At 39.5% G+C, this 24251-nt stretch overlaps 1 protein-coding gene across 1 annotated transcript; it reads right to left on the minus strand.

Annotated features, from left to right (window-relative positions):
* Positions 1–2635: 2635 nt before the first annotated feature.
* LOC579416 lies at positions 2636–22430 on the minus strand. Its single transcript, XM_030979562.1, has 8 exons — positions 22250–22430; positions 11841–11998; positions 10267–10533; positions 9489–9849; positions 8877–9191; positions 7967–8205; positions 7156–7331; positions 2636–6469 (listed from the first exon to the last, which is right to left on the minus strand). Exons 1-8 carry the CDS (start codon positions 22371–22373, stop codon positions 5350–5352), a joined length of 2760 nt encoding a protein of 919 aa, XP_030835422.1. The 5' UTR covers positions 22374–22430; the 3' UTR covers positions 2636–5349.
* Positions 22431–24251: the final 1821 nt, after the last annotated feature.

The raw sequence follows: 24251 nt of genomic DNA on the forward strand, positions 1-24251 counted from the left end.
TCCAACGCAAAGCGCGGAAGCTTTGCCGTTTCACTGAAATATTAGAGAAAGAGGACGATTCGTTGTACTGTTCTCTTTATGAATCCTTGTCTGAATTAAGTTTCCCCACATGATGTTCGTATGGAACGTTAGTTCGCAAATCTTTGCATGCACAGCCCGAGTGATGGGTAGCATGTTATCTCCCGGCAGTGCTTGTCGCAATAGCTTCTTAAAAGGAATTGTATACTACTGTTAGTGTTAACGGCCACTAATTAGGCCCATTAGTGACTATATAAAATATATGCTTTTCCTGGCTATTTGGGAATGTGTCAGTTTGCAACAGAAATGGAGAAATGCGAATATTTTGAAAATCATGTGATATCACGAACATTTATAAATCTCTTGTATGAAATTGAAAATAAGTCACGGTTGGATTTTATTGAGGGGGGAGGGGGCTAGCGCCCCCAAGGCCTCCTACCAGTTCGCCAGTGTCATAGGCCTACATTAGCTTTTTAATAAAACAAAAATAAGTTGTGACATAATAATCTTATTTCAAAAATGAAAAATGTTTTAGGAGATATCAGGAAATAAAATGAGTGAAAAAAAATAAACGTGAATTTTAAAAAGGGTGAACGGAAACAACATAACAACTAGTGAGCTATCTTATAAGTCATACTAATGTCCGAAAATCTTTCTACTTGTCTCCGATCTCATCACAAATTCGTCACAGAGTTCATCTATGTTTACACTGTCCAGGATTGTCTGATGTGCATTGCAGATTACTACTTTTGCGCTTCGCGCTTAACATTTAACTCGTTGCTTTTTAACGCCGCGTCTTTGCATTTGGCGCATTGCATTTCTATGAATGATGCTGTTGATTGAAAAAATTAATTTATTCTTGTCTCATATACGGTTGTCTCATTTACTCTGTATATAATGTATGTATGTATTATGAAAATGAGATAGCAAAATGCGTATATTGATAGTCATCTTGCGATTAATAATCATTAACTACTCTCATCATTAATTTTTCTCTTAATTTTTGTTTGTTTTGAGGGTGAATTATTGGGGGGATGATTGTACAGGCCATCCCCCCACCTAAATTATTGGGGGGGATATCCCCCCCATCCCCCCCGGGATCGACACCCATGAATGTAATATATACGGGTAGCCAAACATAATGTATGGAGATAGAAAAAAAACATCAAGGCTGAAAGAGAGAAGATGAATAGAAGAGGACCGTTGGAAAGAGGAAGACGATCGGCTGATCCTTGGTCCGTTTCCTTGGTTACGAACGGTGTCACTGTCTCCAGGCGAGGACTACAGAGGTATTATTAAAGAGCTCTTGTGAACCCTATTAGGGAAGTGTTATTACTTAGATAATAAAATCACTTTTCCTTGGTCACGCTTTGCTTGAAATAGATCATGATTGTGTTATGTCCATCATGCAGACAGAATGAATTGAATGTGTATTTTCTTTATATTGTTTTATGTTTTTATAATACAAGCTTGAATAGAAACACATAATTAATTCTATTCCGCCCTATCTCTATTTCCTTCTTTTCTAAGCACATAGGGACTTTCTTTGTGTTAGTGTTATGCGCTGTACAAATGACGTTCATTATTATTATTAAATATTTGAATTTCTGTATTACTTGACTGAGCAGTGTGTTTTGTATACTGTTTAATAATTGTAATAGAGTCCTAGGTTTCCATGACAATATCTATTTAGAGAGAGAGAGAGAGAGAGAGAGGAACGAGGAGAGGGAAGGATAGGAGAAATACAGAGATGGGAGAAAGCACAGGACACAAGAGACTAATCAACGGTGAATTACAACACAAAAGTAAATCGAGTCAGGGGCAACAAAAAGAGAATAAAAAGGTGAAACAAACAAAAGAAGTACAATAGTTGGAATAAACTTAGAATAGAAATGAGACACTCAAAGCAATTATGTCAGTGATATATAAATTGGTTAAAATTGGATCATTGGGGGTAAGAGCACATATTTTTTTCCCCTATTTGTAAGAAAATATTTAGCAGCGATTCTTCAAGCCGGTGAATAAGGGGGGGGGGGGAGGTGATGGAGAGGAGAACCACTTTTTTCTTTCTTTGAGGGGGTGAAAATATAATTTTCTTCTTTTTTTACTTTTACTTTTTACTTTTTACTTCTTCTTTTTGGTTTTTTGGGGGGTCAGGGGGTCCCGCTTTTGTTCTTTACCTATAAGAAAGGTTAAATTTACGTTATTATCCTATTTTTAAAAACCGTTTTGGGGGGCTAGGGGGGGGGGGGGGCCGGGCCGGAGAAATCGCTACATGGATCCGCGCCTGGTGCCTTCTCTAAATTATTGTCAGTAAATTCAATTTTTTTCAGCAAAAGTGTAACTAGCATAACCATTATCCCTGTGTCTTCCCCCTTTCTGCTTGTTTACATTTTCACTTGTTGGTCAACCACTTTCCTTGAGTCGTAACTCTTATTTGCTTGTTGAAATTTTCACTTTTGTATTTAACATTATAGTTCACAACGGTTCTGACCCATGCAAAAACGTATGACCATACATAATTACATACACGCAAGACTTTCTGAATATATCAGACAGGGTGTTGGCATGCCGCACTCACTGAAATAAACAAAGAGAATTGCAAGAATCAGAAAGATTTAATTCATTTTCAAACCAAGCTTTAATCATTGCACCATATTTGCAACATGATAACAAGAGATTGTAGAGGCATGAACTTGAACGCAAACGGAGATGTTGCTTATCATTGGTTTAATAGAACGCTTGCCTATAACGGGTGAGCTGCCATTGAAGGAAAAAACCTGTATAGGACTACAATTTATGGATTTTCTGGATATGACAAAATACCCATAGAAGTGTTTGGCCATCAAGATCGGGTTAAATACTTCCCTCCAATGTGAAAAAATGACCCTGGTTTTGGTAAAATATACTCATACATGTTCTTGCATAATTATGAAATGAAATGAAACAAAATACAAAATTCAATACCCTTCTTCTTTACGTGCCATGTCCTGAGACGTTGGCGACCATGGAATGCCACAACTCTCTGTCCCATATTCTATAAAGTAATTCATTCTCCCCGAGATCAATTTCACTTTCAGAAATCCCACTTCTTAAGCCACTTATCCACAGAATCCTCCTTCTACCCCTACTCCCACTCCACTTTAATATTCCAGTCAGTGCAAGATTTTCCGAACTATTCTTTTGAATAGCGTGACCCAAGAAGCTCAACTGTCGACCTCTCATATTATTCAGAAGCTTTTGTCTTTTTCCTGCTATGGCAATTACCTCATTATTAGAAACTCTTTCTGTCCATGAAATTCTAAGCATCCTTCTCAGGAACCATACTTTACAACTTTCCAGTTGCTTTCTTAGGTTTGACGTCAGGGTCTAAGCTTCAAATCTATATGAAAGCTTTAATCCAATAAAGTTCCCACTTAAATTACACATTGATACATGTGTTGTATATCTGATATAATTTTGTAAGTACTTTTCTCTGTCTAAAGAATTCTTTAAAAAAAAAAAAAGTATAAGGTTGATACTATGTTTGTGCTTAATTCATACATGTTGAAAAAAAGGTGATATTGCACTGACGAAATCCCAACAAATCTGATTCATATTAACATCCTGTATCTTACAGAATCCATTCATATTGTGCTATATGTATGAATGCTTTTGTTTGGCAACTATGGGACACAATTTTTCCTATCACTACCACCTATGTGAAAACATTAGATGAACCATGCAAACCGATGTAAGCTCCCAGCTGTTATCGTAGATGTTGTCCCAATCAAAAAACAAATTCTTACAAATTAACACTGGCAAAACTTATTGGAATACATAATCCCAAAATTACAACTTGCATTTTAATGAGAAACTTTAAGGGAAGCTTCAAGAGTATAATACAGATAAGATTGCTAAAGAAGAGTATGAATGTGGACAGCTAAGACCATTCTCAAGCTCTGCTCAACGAAAACTGCCGCAAAAATGCATTTCTTCAGATCAGGGAAGGGACTTTGGGCGCAAAAATTCATCAGCCTTCATTGGTCTTCATCAGCTCAAGTTTGCCAAATAACCCCCTATTATAACTATACTGATCGAAAATTAACAAGTTAATTCGCGTCTTCATCAGCTGCAGTTGCAATTAGCGGGATATTTGGTCGAGAAAATATCCAGAGAAATATTGGTCTCATTTAAAAAATATCAGGCTAATTTTTGCCTGTCTAAGCTAGTTTGTGATGAGTGTATCCATCTGGTGAAGACACAATTTCGAGCTTTGGATAATATCCCGTGTCTGAATGTAGTGGGTTATTTGGCAAACTCAAGCTGATGAAAACAGGCCTAGGGTGACCCTTAGCCGAAGTATTTCAACCACACCCAAATGAATATACTTGAAGGACAAGCTGGAGTGAAATTAGAACAAGTATTTGTGAAATATCATGCTTGAAAACAAAAAGTCTATAATTTAATGTCAACTGACAACCATGATCTTGACCATAATCAGCCCCAAAATGTAATTGGATCTTCGTCCTATAGCGATACTATCACCATGTTTGAAGCTCATACCTCAAGAAGTTCTAGACGTATTGTGATAACAAGGTAATACCTATAATCTAAAAAATTAACCTCTATGACTTTTGAGACTGTCTTCCTATAGTGATACATATTAGCATCAAGTTTGGTTCTCAAGATATCGCAATAAGGATAAAACCTGAAATTATATACCGGTAAATCATTACGTTTTTAATGGAAAAATGAAATTGAATTGAATTGATTCTAATACATTTCTTTATTTCTTGAGTGTTTACTGTAAATACACTAGCTGAACAAATATAAAAACCACTAATAAATTCCTTGTGATAATTCATTGGGAGTTTCATCATTCGTTGCATCATTGCATCCTAAACACTGATATGAATATGTTGTTAAAGCCCTGAAAATCTAATTAGTTCCTCTGATCTAATGATGTACTGGTACCCCAAAACATATAACACTCAATACAAACAATTAGTGGAGTGTTGCTTTGTTTCTCATTTTTCCTTGAAGTCAGCAGGATTTCTCATTCATTACCCAAATGAGCGTGATTTTCATCCTAAGCAATTTATAGCATAAGTTCAGTTTTTTATTGATCAACAGCATGACTTCAGTACAATGATGTAATATCAAATGTGACTAGCACTCAAAACTGTCCTCAGAGACACTTCTGGAAAAGATTCTAAGATCCTTTTAAAACATTCTTCAATGCCGACTCTAAATGACCAAACATTCACTGGGATATAGTAGTCATTTCAATGAAAATGTTTGTGATATTTACTGCTGGTTTCCATAGAGACATATTGGATGAGGCTGCCATCATGACCCATTTCCTGCCTCTTTCATTGCTGATTCTAAATGACCAAACACTCTCTGAAGGACTGTCCCATCCATGACAGTAGGAGTTACCCGTAACAACTGTTCAAGGTGCCTACTGCAATCCTGCTGCAGTGTTTGTATACTTACTCTTTCCTCTTCCCTTTCCCTGCTCTCCGAAAGTGTTGTACAAGTGGCAGAAGTTGAGGCTTCGGTTTGTTCTGGCTCTTTAAACTCTTGTGATTCATTCCTGCCACTCATTTCTACATTTTCTTCAGGTGACTCTCCAAGGTTTTTGAGACTGTCAGCCGTTACTTCTGGGTTCTGTGGTGAAGGGGGTGTGCAGGATGTGTCCATTTGCATATCGTCGACCTGCGGTTCTGATACTACCTCAACGGCTGAGGCACTGGATGTTGCCGGAGTGTCCACTGCCCCCACCCTGGTCGCCGCTGGCGCTGCCTTTTCCGATGGAAACTCTACTACTGTTGGAGTTGCCCCCATCTGTGCCAACAATTGATAGGCAATCTGATTATCTTCCAAAGTTGAGCTGTCGGCATCTTCCATTTCAACGGCGTCGTATCCGACATCCCCATCAACGCCCGAAGCATTCAGAGTGTCACCGCTCTTGAGGAGCTTTGCAATGCTACGCTTGGCTGCCACTTGTTTTGAGGCTGTCCGGGTGTGGACTTCCACCGCTCTGTTGCTGTGGGGTGTTGTCTCTGGCGACGTTGTCTGCTGCAAGATGCACTCCTTGTCCAGAGAGAAAATGGGGTTGTTGCTGTAGAGCGGGGACAGTTGCTGCCAGGAGCTCTGGTTACCAAGATGGTGGAAGACTGCCAGGAAGTGCCTGCACAGCAGCCAGTGCTGCAACCAGTCAGTACAAGTGCAGGATGGAAAGACATGCTCGTTACCCAAGCTGACTGAATGGTGCCGGCCCTTTTCGTTCAGGACGGTGAAAGTGCCATTCTCAAGTTGCATGATGTTGTCTGTGAGCAAGGCAGGGACAGGAGAACGAGCTATGACGTGGGTGATGAGGTCCAAAGGGCGATCCTTGAGGTACACCGGCAGAGCTGTATTGAGTTTCCCATAGCTGCTTGAGCATCGGATATTGCTTTGCAAATACCTGCGTATAAAGAGCAATACAAGACATGCACATTCAACAAATGGTGATATTAAGCACTGCAAATAGTAGTAGGTACTGTATATCTAAGATCAGGTTATAAATCAAAGTATTTCAGTAAAGAGCTTTACCAATATCATTTAAATCCTATCAACCTGTGTACCGATGACATATACTACAAACAGAGCCAAGAAAACTAGCAGGACAAAAACAAGAGTAAAATAAAGTCAGTTCCTGCACTCAACTGAATGAAATTGAATTGTACTAATTAGACTAGCCTGCACAACTGGAAAGTATAACAAATCCTTTTAAAGGTGACACATTTGCAAATGTGGAATGTATTAATACAAAGACAGGGTCAGTAGTTTCAAACAGCAGAAAAAGCTTTCAATGCCTAGAAACCTTTCAAAAACATGTTAAAGGGTTTAATTTACTCAGAGTAACAAATGATATTATGTTGTTAAAATTCTGAAGAGAGATTTGTGTATTTTTTTTTGTATAGCACCTTGAGTTTACGCAATTAGAAAAGTGTGCTTTATAAATATTTATTATTATTATTATCATTATTATTATAAAGAGCCTTTTTCAAAATCTAACTTTCTCATACTATCGTTAATTATCATTACCTATAAATATATTTTAGTGATTCAAACCTAATACAATATGTCACAATACATCTTCCAACAAACCTTTGGAAAAAATTTGGCACCACTTCGTCCTTGTAGTTCTGAATGACATCCAGGAGAGAGTCGACGGAGAACTCCTGGAAGTAGTTGACCTTGAGAACGTCATTGAGCTTGTCCGGACCATTCATGGCTGACAGTAGAATGCACAACTTGTCTGGCTGGAATGCCATCACCCATGACTGTAAAGATGATGAAAAAATCAGAAAAAGTTGATTAAGAGGTATCCAATCGTAAGTGCATATATTGACATCAGATTTTTTTGGACAACAGCCAGCCAGGACGGCCAGGTGGCGCACGAGCACACAAGCAACCCGCTTGTCAGACATTTTATGGGCTCAAATACGGCTGATATAGATGTAAGCCCTGTGCTTTTTGTGTCGAAATAGGGAGGTTTACCGACCGTTACAGATTCCTAACTGTTAACAAATGTACCGGGGGTAGGGTTTTTAAATTTTGAATTCCAATCATAAATATCTTGATAATCTAGCAGGCAGTTGTCCTGTAAACTCATGGGATTCCTGAAGATTTAAAAATCCTGATTCAGCATAAGCCTAAATAATTGATTTTGCTTTGGATCCGAGGCAAAGTAACTAATTCCCTGTAAGTCCTGTCTGTACTAGTTTGGCCAGGAGGGATTAGACCACTCAGCGAGGTCACGGGCAGGTGGCTATCTCATCAACTCGGCTCTCAATTAATAAAGAAAAAGAGGATCATGGGAGCCCAATGGGCACTGCTTAGGCATTGTTTTCTATATAGAGTAGCTACAAGTAGTACAGTGGGGCTTTAATGAAAGTTACACTAAAAAAACACCCACCTCTGCATCCCAGACTGTAGCAAACCAGCTCTGAAGCTTGACGGACGAGATCCACCCCTCACACCCCTGCAGGGCCTTGAGCGCCACCTCATACTGTTCCCGCGTAGGGGCACGGGCCATCTTCCTGATCAGTTCCAGGGTCTTGTCAATCAGGGACTGGTCCATGTCAGGCTCCTGCTGAGCAAACCAGTCCTTCCATAACTTCTCACGGTGGAAATCTGACACAAAAACGTCAGATCCTGGAACAAATAATAGTTTACTTTTTCATATGAACATGCAATTGAACATGCAATTGTTTGATTGTTCACTAGATACTGGAATTTTTTTAGCAAACAATTATCAGTTGAAGTATTAACAGATCATGTTAAATATCATAATGGGAATCAAGTTTCAATTATTTTCACCTTTATCAGAATTGAAACTTCTCTGTCAAAATCTATTTAAAAACACACATATAAAGACAATATACATGTAGATAAAGAGTTTTACAAACAAGAATGAAGATACATGCTGTGTAGATAAATTTCAAAGAAGATGAAAGGTGCGTACAATAGGGCAGGATTCATAATTGACAGAGCCCCAACCGGCAAGCCACGACGGGCCAATTTTTCAGCTCGCAGGTAGACATCTTTCAACCAGTGCAGCGCAGCATAACGCTAGCCGGCCATCAAAATGACCAAAGTGGTCCCAACTGTAATAATTTCAATGAAACTGATTAATTCTGATTTCAGTGTACATTTTCATATTGAATTTGGAAGTCCCAACCCACAAATGAAGATTTGGCCTGATTTTGGACGAATATCAATACAAATGGTAAACAAATTCTGGAGCAAAAGCCACCAAGGGGATAAATTGGGTCACTGCCTCAAAAGGAAGTAACTAACAGTGTTAAAATGAAGAAATAACCCACCAGGGAAGACTCTCTTAACCATCTCCATCATCTCTAGCTTATGGTCCATGACGAAGAACTCCGGTGTCCAGTCCGGATTCCACTCTTTCATCACCATAAACCCTTCTTCCACCGCTTCCGTCGTCCCCGCGTCCCCCACGAACCCCGCCACGAGCTGGAAGTCCACGTTCGTCCGCACGAAGAGGAAGACGACGTCCGTAGGGAGGGTTGCCGATCGGTAGACGATGTCCATGACGATCATGGAGCCGTAGATGCCGAGTAACCGCTGCTGTTCTCTAGTCTGGTGGCAAAAGAGCACACTCTTGTTGCCGAAGTCTGAATGAAATGAAAGACAACAAGCAAAGGTTGATGGGGGCTAGTCATTTGTCATCAATACTGTTTTTGCTTTTGTATGATTGGGGTTCTGTTTTAAACTAGATGGATGTTCGACTGTGCATAGTGGACAATGATTCCCCCTGCCATAGAGCGATTTTACAAACCAAAACAGAAGCAATTTTGGAAATTCAAGTTTGATTGTAATCCATAACAGAATCTCTGAATATCACGATTACAAGGAATGCAGGAATTGTTTTGTACCTGCACAAACATGGTTCTATTGAAGGGGGAATTTACCTTCTTGACTAGGAGGTGTTTCATAATTTCTAGCTGGCACAATCTTGCTCTCTGAGTGGTCTTCCATCTTCTTGGTGGCGAGTTCATCAAGGTTATCTGGTGGCTCTTCTGCAGCCTGATCTTTCCTCTTGTGCCTGTTTACTTTCTTCTTTGCACCATACGTCATGTTCTTGATATCCCTCGGGGAAGGGTGGTACCTCCGACGGATCGTGGGTGGTGGTGTCTGGTTGGGGAACAGCTCTTTGACAACAAACGCCCTCACAGCCTTCTGGATTTCGGGTACCTTGGTGATACCATTTCTGACGAGCTCGGAAACCTTCTCTCTTACCAAGGGGTCTACAGGTTCTCGCATGCCAGCGAACTTAACAGGAAAAAGAGAAGGGGAATGGTGCAAAGGTTATAAATACGCATTAACTTGGTGAAACAAAAAATGTAGGTTCTCATGAAGTCACATGTTCGTTAGCGAGATACACTGTGGACAAGGCAAGAAGACAGAACAAGCTATGACATGGCTTACCAACTCCCAAATTTTCAAAAAGTTTGTACAAATTTTCACAAGAAGGTAGTCTTAAAGGGATGCTAGAGGAGGATGCGCCCCTTTTCCAAAAATAATTTACCCCATGAAAAATGTTCCCATTTTCTGTTTTGCCACAATGCTTGCTGACAACAAAGCAATGAAAAATTGGACAAAAATGCGACACTAATTCAGCAAAGATCGAAGGTAAACAATATAGATTCCAAAGATCCTTCAAAAACTTTCCAAATCAGTACTCCTTACCTGTCCCTGTATATGATACTTGTGTGCATCGGCCACAGGAAACTTTGCCACATATTTATAGGTGACGTCGATGGTCTTATCTCTTTCCACAAACTGCTGGAACTCCAGGACGGTCTTCCGCTTCGTCCAGAGAGAGCACCTGAGGTCCTCCTTGAACCCAGGAAACATGGCTACCTTCTTCAGGCTGATGACAGCAGGGCAATCTAGTTTCTTGGTAGCGTGTGTTCTGAAGCGGCTTTGGACCTTCTTCTTGGCATCGTTGTTTTTCTATAAAATGGCCAAGGCAGGAATGGAAATAGTATATTAGTATAGTATATATATAGTATATCTTAAAAAGCCTTTCTGCACTAGTTTGGCCAGGAGGGTTTAGACCTACATGCGTGGTCACTGGCAGGTGTTTATCTCATCAAATCAGCTCATAATTAACATAAGAAAAAAACGGGTACCGCTTAGGCTTTGTTGGCGATATAGAGGGAGCAAGTAGATACAAGTAAGTGCAGTCCCACTTAAATCTGGGGCCAGTTGCAAGAAAAACATTCAACAATTCACCAACATCTATAGTTAATCTTATGCATACTTCTTGAACAAAAGTTTCTATGGAAAAATAAAAGCTTGCCAGACATAGCAATAGTTAATATATGCAAAGTGGATTCCATCCAGAGAGATACCATTTAATGTACAGCAGATGGATTAAATAGTAACCAGGGGGTCGTACATGTAAAAGATAAACAACATCCCAACGCTGTCTCTCGACTTGGCCGTAAGTGTTTCACAAGAATGTCTTTACCAAGACTACCGGTAGCTTTTTTTTATCGTATATGAGTTATTTTATCCTCTTAATTGAAAATTACGGTTTCGCTCATCACAAAAGCAACCTCTAGTTTCAACGCTAACCAAAAGATCACTCATGATTAAAAATTTCCAAGTAAGATTTAAGATTTGCGTCCGCACGGTCCAGAATTAGAAGATTACCTAAAAATTTAAAACCATAAGGTAAACTTTACAATTACAGATTCTTGTAGGAGCCTATCTATTGGCAGATTCGTTAGCCTTGATGGTGCACTTGTCAGAGAGAATTTAATAATGGAATTAGTAATACATGTTTTAGTATGAGCCCCAAGTAGGCTATACTCCAGCAGAACTCAGCTTATCAGACCTCCTATAGAGTGGTGAAGTGTGACGTCATCAAAAAACTATTTTTAGAATTTCTCACTTTTAACTTCATTTTCCGAAAGAGCATCAAATAAAATGTCCAAATGTCGAAAACCATTTGAATTTGTTAAGTATTGGCTGAGATATGACCATGTCAAAGAGATTTCCTATAGAAACTCAGTGTTATTTTGCTCTGGTTCATAACATTACGAACCAGAGCAAAATAACACTGAGTTCCTATAGGACATCTATTTCTTTAGATGGTCATATCTCTGCGTAATGCGTATACTTAACATATTCAATTGGTTTTCAACATTTGGACATTATTTTTGATGCTCTTTAGGAAAATGAAGTTCAAATTGAGAAATTCTAAAATTTGATTCTTATGATGTCACAGCTTTGGTACTCCTAACTTTACTTACCAATTTCTCTGCGACCTGTTGCCTGTACTTCTCCTTCTTGCCCACATTCTTATCTCTACCTTGATGGCACCCTAGCAGCAGCTGCCCGATATTGACAAATGGGATGCAGCAATCCAGCTCTGGGAATTCCCTCCAGTGAAGACACTTGCCCTTATAACCTGAGGTGAAATGAAATAAAAACGTAGTAGTGAGGTGGTCTACTGGTCAGCAGTCACTGGATAGGGGGGGGGGGGGGGAGGCTTGGGGGCAGTTGACCCACCAAATAAAATTCAAATGTGCTTTATTTCTAATTCAATAACAGTGATTTACAAATGTTGCTGAAATGACATGATTTTCCTTTTTTTTTCTCTCTCACTTATGTCCATTATGCCAGAGTCAGAACTCCTGGTGGGAGGGGGACTGAGCTGCAACAGAGATTAATACTTCAACTCAGGTTCAAGATTCAAGATATCAGAGACTGAAGATTTCCATCTAGACTCTACCCCTAGTTTTACCCTAGACCGAAAGCTTTATTTTCTGATATCGCAGTTGATATCATCAATTGTTTATTGTTGTGATCGGTTGTTAACACAGGTCAGCAGCAGGAGACACGAATGAACGAAACGAACGAACAAACAAGCGGCATAATTAGTAGGGGGCCTAGGGGCGCTGGTCCAAGAATAAGGGGACAATTCTTATTTCCAACCTGCGCGTTGGCGATACAAAGAACGGATTCAGCAATGATTTTCTTGATGCATTTCACGTTGACTTCGTACAGAGGCTTTCACGATAAAGACCTAGCCTCTATATGACGATAAATCCTCAGGAAGACTGAGAACCTATAAAAGTAGACGGTGAACTGGAGGTATTTTGGCGCTAGTGTAGTTCCGTATCCATTTTTTTTAGCAGTTTAATATCCATTCTTAGTAGGGAGGCCAATGCCCAAATCTAACTTTTTAATTACTTATTTGTTTATACTAAAACTAAGATTAAAAGAAAGCATTTACTTTCACTAAGAAAATCCACCCATCTGCCGACTCCAGAAGTTCCATCAAATAGGAGATATCCAGCTCTTTTTATCCAGCTTCCTTCTACGCCTTTCCGTACGTAAGAGCCTTGAAACAATTATATTTCATGTCGCAAAGTTACGTTCATAATTAGACAGGCCCGAGGGACAAAGTTCATGATGAAGTTTAAAACTTCGCGCGAAAGTGCAATCACTCAACAGCGGCTAGCCTTGAATCGGTCGCACACGTACACACCTTCTTCTTCTTAGTTGATCCCACCACCGACACAGGCAAGCCCTGATGCAGGCTGAAGTCCAGCCGAAAGTGCAATCACTCAACAGCGGCTAGCCTTGAATCGGTCGCACACGTACACACCTTCTTCTTCTTAGTTGATCCCACCACCGACACAGGCAAGCCCTGATGCAGGCTGAAGTCCAGCCATCAATGTGCGAACGATTACATCTTCTACTACTACGAGCCGAAGACGATGGTTCAAAAATGAAGAATAGAAATATATATAATTCATTGATATTTACCTTAGATGTGTATTCCAATAATTTGATTTCCTCATGAGTATTCCTTATTATCAACGATCGAGAAGTTACGAGGTCCAATTAACATCCATCTTGCAGCGAACACAATCATAGCGCACATCCATGCATGCAACGTACGTGTACTAATATTTCTCTCACTCTCTCTCTCTCTCTCTCTCCCTTTCGCTATACGTAACATACACACTCACTAACCATGTATCATACAACACACACCTTCAAATCATGGCTTTCATTTCAATTCTCAATTGGAGTATACATGTAGACTGCTCACGTAGACTTTTTTTTTTACTGAAATATCTTTTTTAACACTTCTCATACATTACTGCACGACACTCGTATCTAGTGCTGTGAGAATAAGGTACTAGGGTCTATAAATAAGACTACGCTTTGCGCACGATCTGACCGGAGCTCAGATTATGTCGCAATACCCTTTATTTTTGGCGCGAACAATGACGTCACTGTTTTCCTTCTCATTTTGAGATGGATGTAGCTATAGGGCTCAAACCAACGCACCCTTGACAGAAACATTGTACTCTATCTACTTTCGAATGTTCAGTTTGTAAAAATCTGTATTTAAAAAGATATAATCTTTTTTCTTTATATTTTCTAGTTGTTAGAAGTGGCAATTGTGAACATCTGAAATGTTGATCTCTATCAAAAGTTCTTTACTCAAAACGGATCCCATATTTTTAGGGTCTACCTTCTGCCAATGAGAAGATTTTAGTGAGCAAACCTCTACGCCCTCTAGGATTTTCTTAGTCGGTGGTGCGAGTGCGTCAAGGTCGTCTGCAACCACAATTATTGGATTAAAAAACGTCAAAATCTGCAAGATTGTCAACAAATGGTGAAAGACTGTTACAGATCCGTGATTATAGGTATGTTGTGAAATGTATAATTTTCTTTTCTTATTTTCTTCAATTTTTATTTTTACATCATTTTTTTTCCCTTTGCTAATTTTTTTAAGTGGGCGACGAGCGCACAAATCGTAGGTGTAGAAGCCTTACGCCCGGGCATTGGCCTCCCTATTCTTAGCAAAGGAATTATGGCCCAATTGTTTACTAATTTTAATCATAATCATATATTGCATTTTCCACCTGAATTTGGATCACATCCTACATCGGGAAACCTTCGTTTAGGGCTTCAATGTCGACGTCGTCGCTCAGTACCGTTCCTACGCTATACTCACTAGTCCTGCACCTCAAACTAGGCACATTCATGGGGCACTAGAGGGCGCTTTGCGCGCGTACGAAAATCTGAATGGCCTTGCTGCGGTGGGTCGGCAATAATCGGCCCAAAACTTGGATATGGGAGGGTGGAAGGATATATCTTTTTTATAATGTTATCTGGTCTTACCCTTAACCATCCTATGTTTAATCTATGTAGAAATAACATGCGAGTACGATAAGAGAAACATCGGGCCCATTACTGATGCAACTTTTAAAATATTAGCCTAGAAATGACCACCAAACGGAAAAAATTGACATTTTTTTCCCGACAAATCTTCATAAAATCTGATTTATAAACAAGTCACATCTAGGTACACTAACACAAATACGATTTTCTGAAAATTCAGGTATTTTTTTAAAAGTTTCTTTCAAGTATATTTCTGCGCATTGCAGCGCCAATGTTTTTCACTGCTTCAAAATCACCCTTGAAATTTTTTTTTTGCAACGAATTTGTTACGAGTTCCGCGAGTGTTCCCCGTTCCTTGCGTGTTGAAAGTTTGGTAATACATAGTTTACATTGACTCACGCACGAAAAAATGGTCGAAAACAAAATGTCAAATGAAGAAATAAACAAGCTTTTGTATAGTTATAAGAGTTCTACCGAGGTTTCTTTGTCGATTTAATTTATTATATAGTCTCAATTAGAATTCAGAATTATCTCACTGAAAAGTTAAGAAACCGACGATGTTCTCGATCGTAGTTATTTTCATTTTGCCAACAGCCGATCTAGCGTTGTTTGGGCAAAAAGCTAGGCCGCTGCCTTCCCATCGCAAACCTTTCCGAGTCCCGCTAAAATGGCGCGCTGCGGAGCTCCGAAGCTGCGTTGGTATCGCTGCAAACTCTCAGCCGGCTAGCTCCCCAAGACGGACCATTCGCGGTATGGCGAGATTGTGTGTCAGTGTGTGTGAGGTACGATTTTTGGATTCGAGAACGCACGTAATGCAACCGTGCGGCGTGCGCGTCATATTCAGCTGTCGAATGTCTACGACCAATTTTACATCTACGATTTTTAGTACAGATACTTGGTCAGTTTTCTTCTTATATCTTTGGTTTTACAACATTTAAAAATATAATTTCTTCAAATTTGCTCCTGACTCGGTTCAGACTAATTGTGTGATGTGTTTTCAAGTCAATTTTTTGAATATATTTTTTTGCATGAATTTGCCTACTCAAACTGAAGCTATCAGTACAAAATTATGCAGACTTCTTGAATACGCGATACCATAAACCATACGAGAAGTATGCATAATTTTCTAAATTTTTTAATGGCTATGCAACGCTGCTAGTACATCGCTAGATCTAGAGGAATCCGGGCTAACTCGGCCCACGGGACTACTCGGCCCAGCTGGAAAAACTGGGCCGAGATGTCCCGACCTGATTAATCGATCGAGAGATACCAATGTGTATATGTTTGTGCTCTTTGTGACTTAATAATGCCCTTTCCAACCTAAATCTTTAATGGAATTGTGTTAAATGATACTAATGAAGACAATCTATGACTTATCTTTCGGTAAAATGACAAAAAAAAATGACATTTCGGACAATTTACTCACAGCTCGCAATCCGCATTGCCGCACGTACATTAAATGTGCGTTGTTTCTACTCGGACCACTGAAATTCGAGCAGTGTTTTCATCGCAAAAATATCATTTTTATCTCGTATGAAGGTCTATTTTTTATTCCTGACACAGATTTCATTATTGAGAAGTCGAATATAGTACATTTTAGACGAGATGGTTGATGTTTGTTCACATTCTTTCGTCCTGGCCGTAAATTAGCAGACTACTGCCTAGTGCTACCGCAGCAGCTCAGCTCAGTGTGCAGCTAGCCGTACAGCGCCGCCGGCCGGGTCGGCGGGGGAATTCACTGACTCGGCGCCCGTACCGGGCCGCTGCACTGCATTGCATGATTGTACTGCCCAATTTGATCGAGTGATGTGAGTATAACTAATCAAACTAGATCTATCTATATCTACTGTATTATCATTATTCATTCCGAGTAGAATATCCAATTTGATTTAGTGAGTAAACTAGACCTAGATCTATATCTACTGTAGCTACATCATTATCATATACTAGATTAGTCATTCAGAGTAGAATATCCGATTAATGAATATAGTACATTTTAGACGAGATGGTTGATGTTTGTTCACATTCTTTCGTCCTGGCCGTAAATTAGCAGACTACTGCCTAGTGCTACCGCAGCAGCTCAGCTCAGTGTGCAGCTAGCCGTACAGCGCCGCCGGCCGGGTCGGCGGGGGAATTCACTGACTCGGCGCCCGTACCGGGCCGCTGCACTGCATTGCATGATTGTACTGCCCAATTTGATCGAGTGATGTGAGTATAACTAATCAAACTAGATCTATCTATATCTACTGTATTATCATTATTCATTCCGAGTAGAATATCCAATTTGATTTAGTGAGTAAACTAGACCTAGATCTATATCTACTGTAGCTACATCATTATCATATACTAGATTAGTCATTCAGAGTAGAATATCCGATTAATGAAGGAATGGAATTTTTCTTTTTTCATAATCAGATAATCATATTTTACTCCTAAAAGTTAAAGACTTGATAAAATAGCTAGATCTAACGTAAGGGCCTAGCCTAGTACTCTAAGCAGAGAAGTGAGCTGAAGAATCGCCTTATTTTTTTGGAGGGGGCTGCTTCCAAAAAATTCTACGAAAAGAAGGTATTGGCTTCAAGTTTTTTGTATAAATAATGCACCCCACCACCCCCCCCCCCCAAACAAACCAAAAAATCTCCTTTTTGTTCCCTTTTTCTGGGAATCAAAGAGATATATACAAAGCAAAGCAATTAAGACATGATATTGCAATGACGTGCCGGTGCATGGAGGGGCAGGGGCAGAGGCGGCCCTCCCGGGGATGGGGGGGGGGGGGGCAAAGTGCCTCCCACTTTTTCAGATACCCCAAAAGTGCCCCTTTTTACATAGGAAAAGTGCCCCTTTTATTTTGTAAGAAGTGCCCCTTTTACATAGGAAAGGTGCCCCTTTTCATTTGACAAGTGCCCCTATTACTTAGTAAAAGTGCCCCTTCCCCCTTTTCACCTCTGACGAGTGCCCTTTTTTATTTTTGACACATGCCCCTTTTCCTTCGACATGTTCCCATTTTCCTTTGCAATAAGTGTCCATTTTCCATTCTCATAAATCTTGAAATAATCTTGAATAAGTGCCCTTTTTAATCTCTAGTAAGTGCCTCTTTTCAGGTACGAGAAGTGCCCCTTTTCACTTTTAATAAGTGCCCCCTTTACCTCTGATAATTGCCCTATTCAAAACTGAGAGGTGCTCCTTTTACTTTGACAACTTCCCCTTTTTTCCTTTGTAAGAAGTGCCCCTTCTCCTTTTAATAACTATCCCCTTTTTTTAAACTCGGATGAGCACACCTTTCATTTTAACATGTGCCCCTCTTATTTTCTAATAAGTGCCCCTTTTCCTTATGATAAGTGCCCCCGTTAAAAAGAAATAGTTCCTTCCCCTTCTCATAACTGCCCCTTTTAAAAATCTGAACGGTGCCCCCATTTCATTCAACAAATGCACATTTTCCTTTATTATAAGTGCCCCTTTTCATATCTGGTCAATGCCCCTTTTCAACTCTGATAATTCCCCTTTTAATAATGATACGTGCCCCTTTTCCTTTCTAATAAGGGAACTATCCCCTTTTCACCTCTTATAAATGCCCCTATCAAAATCTGATGGGTGCCCCTTTTCCGTCAACAAATGCCTATTTCCCATTTTCGTAAACGCCTCTTTGTCTCATTTTCACCTCTTATAATAATCCTTTGTACTTTGACACGTGCTCCTTTTCTTTTCGTATAAGTGTCTTATCCCTTTCGATAATTGTCCCCTTTTCTTGTAATCATTAAACGTGCCCCTTATTTAAGGAGACTGAGAGCAATTTCCCCCAAAGTTCGCTCGCTGCGCTCGCTCGCATTTAAAGATGATATAATTATGTTACTTATTAAAGGTCTTTTCAGTCTTCCGTTATGAGAATGTGCTTATAACCCCATCACGATTGGCTTTTTTCCTCTTTATAAGATGTAATTTTTCGCACTGCGACCTCATACAATGTAGATCTTTGAAATTTTTCATGCTCGCTTCGCTCGCTCGTAAATGCATATTCAGACATCACACCCAACTGTAAAGTATGATGCTTAAGCGATATCTTGTATGATGTATGAAGAAAAACAAATATTGAAATCATCCCTGATAATGTAATCACAATGTAGGGGTATATACCAATGTCTAAAAAATTGTATATTTTCGCTTTGAGATTTCCCACTGTAGGTGCCCTTTTTTTCTCCAGAAAGTGCCCTTTTTTGTTGGTGCCCTCCCCCCCCCCCCCCCACTTTGGAAGTCGCTCGGCCGCCCCTGGGCAGGGGGATCTTAATTCTTGTAAGCCTTCTCCTGGACCTTTGGTCAACTGGTCATTAATTTAACCGTTCCTCAAATTTCTAAAAGGCAGCTGCCCCCCCCCCCCCCCTCCCATCCATCTCGGCCGGGTATGTAATCAGCAACAGAGGCAAAGATCTATGAGCAAAATCAATTTTTATATTTTTTTGGGGGGGGGGGGGCTGGGGGTTAACAGATTTATATCTGATATATTGTGTACCTGTATAAATATGTATACTATAAATAAATAATAAATAAAAAAAACAAATTTGCATTACAACGTGGCATAAAATTAATACACGATTACACCTGCTTATCATTTGTTATTTTGAGTCAGCTTGACGTCATATTGTTGGAATTTGTATCTTGGAGTCGTAAACAAATAATGTTTATTGCTATTATGTGTGTTTTTCAAACATGTCCTCATTTTTATTTAATTGTTTTAACTTTATTTATTTAGATTTTTTTTTGCCTTGTAAATTGCATATGAAATAATACGTACCAATACCACAACACAAGGAATGGCGTGGCGTGTCATCTGCATGTTACAATTTTTTTTGGGGGGGGGGGCTGGGGGTTAACAGATTTATATCTGATCTTGTGTACCTGTAAATATGTACATACTATAAATAAATAATGAATTAAAAAAATAAAATTGCATTTCCACAATGTGGCATAATACATAATGGAGACAATGTTGATGATGTAAGGGATGGAGATGATGAGAGGGATTGGTGAGGGATGGAGATGATGAGAGGAATGGAGACGATATTGATAATGAAAGGGATGGAGACAATGTGAGGGATGGAGATGATGAGAGGGATGGAGACAATGTGAGGGATGGAGAATTAGAGATGATGAGAGGGATGGAGACAATTTTGATGATGTAAGGGATGAAGACGATATTGATGATTAGAGGGATGGATGAAGCGTGGAAGCATTGACGTTTTATAAATTATTTGAGATAGAAGACAATTCCTTGTACCGATCTCGTCTCTTTATCCTTACCTGAATTCAGTTCTGTCCCCCCTTCTCGTGCGAAGCGCGGAAGCTTTGATGTTTCATTAAATAATTAGAGAAACAACACGATTCCTTTTACCGTTCTCGACTCTAGATCCTTGTCTGAATTCAGTTTCCCCGCTCCCGCGCGAAGCGTGGAAGCGTTGACACTTCATAATTAATTAGAGAAAGAAGACGATTCGTTGTACCGTTTTCGACTCTTAATCCTTATCTGAATTCAGTTCCATCCCCCCTTCCCGCGCAAAGCGCGGAAGCTTTAATGTTTCATTAAATAATTAGGGAAAGAAGACGATTCGTTTTACCGTTCTCCACTCTAGATCCTTGTCTGAATTCAGTTTCCCCGCTCCCGCGCGAAGCGTGGAAGCGTTGACGTTTCATAATTTATTAGAGAAAGAAGACGATTCGTTGTACCGTTCTCGACTCTTAATCCTTATCTGAATTCAGTTCCATCCCCCCTTCCCGCGCAAAGCGCGGAAGCTTTAATGTTTCATTAAATAATTAGGGAAAGAAGACGATTCGTTTTACCGTTCTCGACTCTAGATCCTTGTCTGAATTCAGTTTCCCCGCTCCAGCGCGAAGCGTGGAAGCGTTGACGTTTCATAATTTATTAAAGAAGACGATTCATTGTACCGTTCTCGACTCTTAATCCTTATCTGAATTCAGTTCCATCCCCCCTTCCCGCGCAAAGCGCGGAAGCTTTAATGTTTCATTAAATAATTAGGGAAAGAAGACGATTCGTTTTACCGTTCTCGACTCTAGATCCTTGTCTGAATTCAGTTTCCCCGCTCCCGCGCGAAGCGTGGAAGCATTTACGTTTTATAAATTACTAAAGAAGACAATTCGTTGTACCGATCTCGACTCTTTATCCTTACCTGAATTCAGTTTTGTCCCCCCCTTCTCGTGCGAAGCGCGGAAGCTTTGATGTTTCATTAAATAATTAGAGAAAGAAGACGATTCGTTGTACCGTTCTCGACTCTTAATCCTTTTTCTTCCTACGTCCTCTTCCTTTTTTCTTTTTTTCTCTTTTTTTTTTGGGGGGGGGCGACCGCCCCCACTGCCCCCCCCCCCCTGGCTACGCGCCTGCCCCTCCAAAATAAAAGAAGAAGGCGATTCTTCAGCTCACTTCTCTTACAGTATACTAGGCTAGGCCCTTACGTTAGATCTAGCTATTTATCAAGTCTTTAACTTTTAGGAGTAAAATATGATTATCTGATTATGAAAAAGAAAAATTCCATTCCTTCATTAATCAAATATTCTACTCTGAATGACTAATCTAGTATATGATAATGATGTAGCTACAGTAGATATAGATCTAGGTCTAGTTTACTCACTAAATCAAATTGGATATTCTACTCGGAATGAATAATGATAATACAGTAGATATAGATCTAGTTTGATTAGTTATACTCACATCACTCGATCAAATTGGGCAGTACAATCATGCAATGCAGTGCAGCGGCCCGGTACGGGCGCCGAGTCAGTGAATTCCCCCGCCGACCCGGCCGGCGGCGCTGTACGGCTAGCTGCACACTGAGCTGAGCTGCTGCGGTAGCACTAGGCAGTAGTCTGCTAATTTACGGCCAGGACGAAAGAATGTGAACAAACATCAACCATCTCATCTAAAATGTACTATATTCGACTTCTCAATAATGAAATCTGTGTCAGGAATAAAAAATAGACCTTCATACGAGATAAAAATGATATTTTTGCAGTGATTTACCGACGAAAACACTGCTCGAATTTCAGTGGTCCGAGTAGATACAACGCACATTTAATGTACGTGCGGCAATGCGGATTGCGAGCTGTGAGTAAATTGTCCGAAATGTCATTTTTTTTGTCATTTTACCTAAAGATAAGTTAAAAATTGTCTTCATTGGTATCATTTAACACAATTCCATTAAAGATTTAGGTTGGAAAGGGCATTATTAAGTCACAAAGAGCACAAACATATACACATTGGTATCTCTCGATCGATTAATCAGGTCGGGACATCTCGGCCCAGTTTTTCCAGCTGGGCCGAGTAGTCCCGTGGGCCGAGTTAGCCCGACTCCATCTAGAGGTCAATACGCATTAGCATTGACTGGACTATGCTTTGCTGGAGAGCCCGCAGCCCGGGCGGAGGCGGCGCTCGTGCCTGAGCTACATGAGCTGAGGCTGAGCACAAGAAATGCGAGGCGGTTAGCTTATCAGAAAGTATATTCAATTAACTTACACGATTCCGAAAATTTCTTCTCTTTCTTTACTGTGATAAAATGATTCATCGTCTTCTTCTCGTAATCATCTAGATATTCCTTGAATTCCTCATATGAGTCAAAATTCATTGCTTCTTCCCCCATTATAATATTCTTTCATCCAACTTCGGGCTGTGGATCGGAAACTGTTACAACTCTGTTGTTGTTGTTGTTTTAGTTTAGTTCGACTCGGAGCTAGTATACTTATTTCAGACATTGAAATTATTAAGTTAATTTAAATAAGTGAATACAGCAATTATGCAATCTTGTTCATCATTACTTATTATTACAACATTAATAATTTCAATGAATAAAATTACTTGAGTACAGTTAATCTCCATTTTTTTAAAAGTGCTTTCACTACACCTATATAATTGAATTATGTATGTGAACGTAGACTACACAATCTAGGCAAAGTTTGTTGACCTCCTATGTTGTGCGACTAATAAAACATCCGGCGTCTGCTACCGTTGAAAACGAGTGGATTTACGGTATGGTGTCTTCAAAAAAGAAAACGAATAATTAATAAAAACGAATAATTAAAGTGTAACGTGGGGGATTAGCCGGGGGATTAGACGAGAGCTATTATTTAGATCATAATGATAGAATATCCTTCAAAATTAAATATGTTTAGCGCTGAAATGTCTAAGTTGAGATGATATACTATGTGATTTTGGAACACGCAATTCAACGCAGTTCAGTCACGCAAGCAAACAAATAGAATCATTTCTAGCCGATGTTGTCAAATGAATGAATTGATAATAAAGCTTTGAAAAATACTTTATAAGTAAATTTAATGTCGAAATAGTTTGGCCAGGCTTTACTGTTTCAAAATGAAACGGGAAATCGGTAATTTAAGGGAGCAGCGCTGAATAAAAATATGGACCTTTTACATTAAAAAAAAACAACTTTAGATTAATAGATTTAAAGGCATTGTTAATCATAGGCACTTAAAAGTACTATGTCCCATGATTTGCAGGCCAAAAAATGAAAAGGGAATTTGAAAGATAACAGCTAGGGCCTACTAATTTATAACTTCCCTAAAAAGATATAAAAAAAAGGGGGGGGGGGCTTGAAAATGTCTTGAATTCGGAAAATAACGACTATTATGTCGAATCGACTTAAGTCAATGAGTAATAGTCTGATTTTCAGACAATAATACGATTGGTCGTACGTTTTGTGCAGCGCAAAGATTCAATGAATGATAATTTTGGCCGTTACCGTAGGGTTATTGATGTAGACAAATGCTCATGTACCCTTTACAGCTCATTTAGAAGAAGAAAAGGCCAGTCAGTCACTCAATGCTGACTGTGAGGTCTAGCAAACGGGTTTCCTTCATAATAGGACACTGCTATATCTTTTAGATTTCACAGATAGGACATACATGACATATTCATAATTCCTGCAAAGTTCAAGTATTTGATGTTGGCTGCAAAAGGGCCTTTAAACTAAATCATTTTCGATATGATTTAAAAGCTGAATATTTGCTTTTTACTCTTATATAATGTCACATGCCGAAATTTCTAATTGTCTGCATGGGTCTCATAAATTGTTTTATTTTGAAGTTAGTGCTCAAACTGGCATATGCGCGGTGGTAATGATCAAAATGTGTTTTCAACTTTGAGGGCCTCTAAAAATATGACATTTTGAATGAATAATCACATACGCCTAAAAAACCGAACACCTGTGCTTTCGACTCTCATAATTATGTCGAATTTTTTTGCCTGGGTCTTGCCGACTAGGATTGATTGGGACTCAACATGACCGGCACTGTGATTGGGAGGCTCATCTGCACTGTACATATCAGGCTACATGTACGAGAAGTGCCCCTCCCCACTACACACTTCTGATAATTAAAGTCCTTTCCCTTCTCATAAATGCCCCCATTTTCACGTAGCCCTACCGTATGATAAATGCCTCTGTTCAAATCTGACTCAGAGGACATTTTTTTTTTTTTGTCCCGAAAATTGAATATTTGGGCGA

This window comes from Strongylocentrotus purpuratus, unplaced genomic scaffold, assembly GCF_000002235.5.
Source record: "Strongylocentrotus purpuratus isolate Spur 01 unplaced genomic scaffold, Spur_5.0 spur5_scaffold_10, whole genome shotgun sequence".
Lineage (NCBI taxonomy): Eukaryota > Metazoa > Echinodermata > Echinoidea > Camarodonta > Strongylocentrotidae > Strongylocentrotus > Strongylocentrotus purpuratus.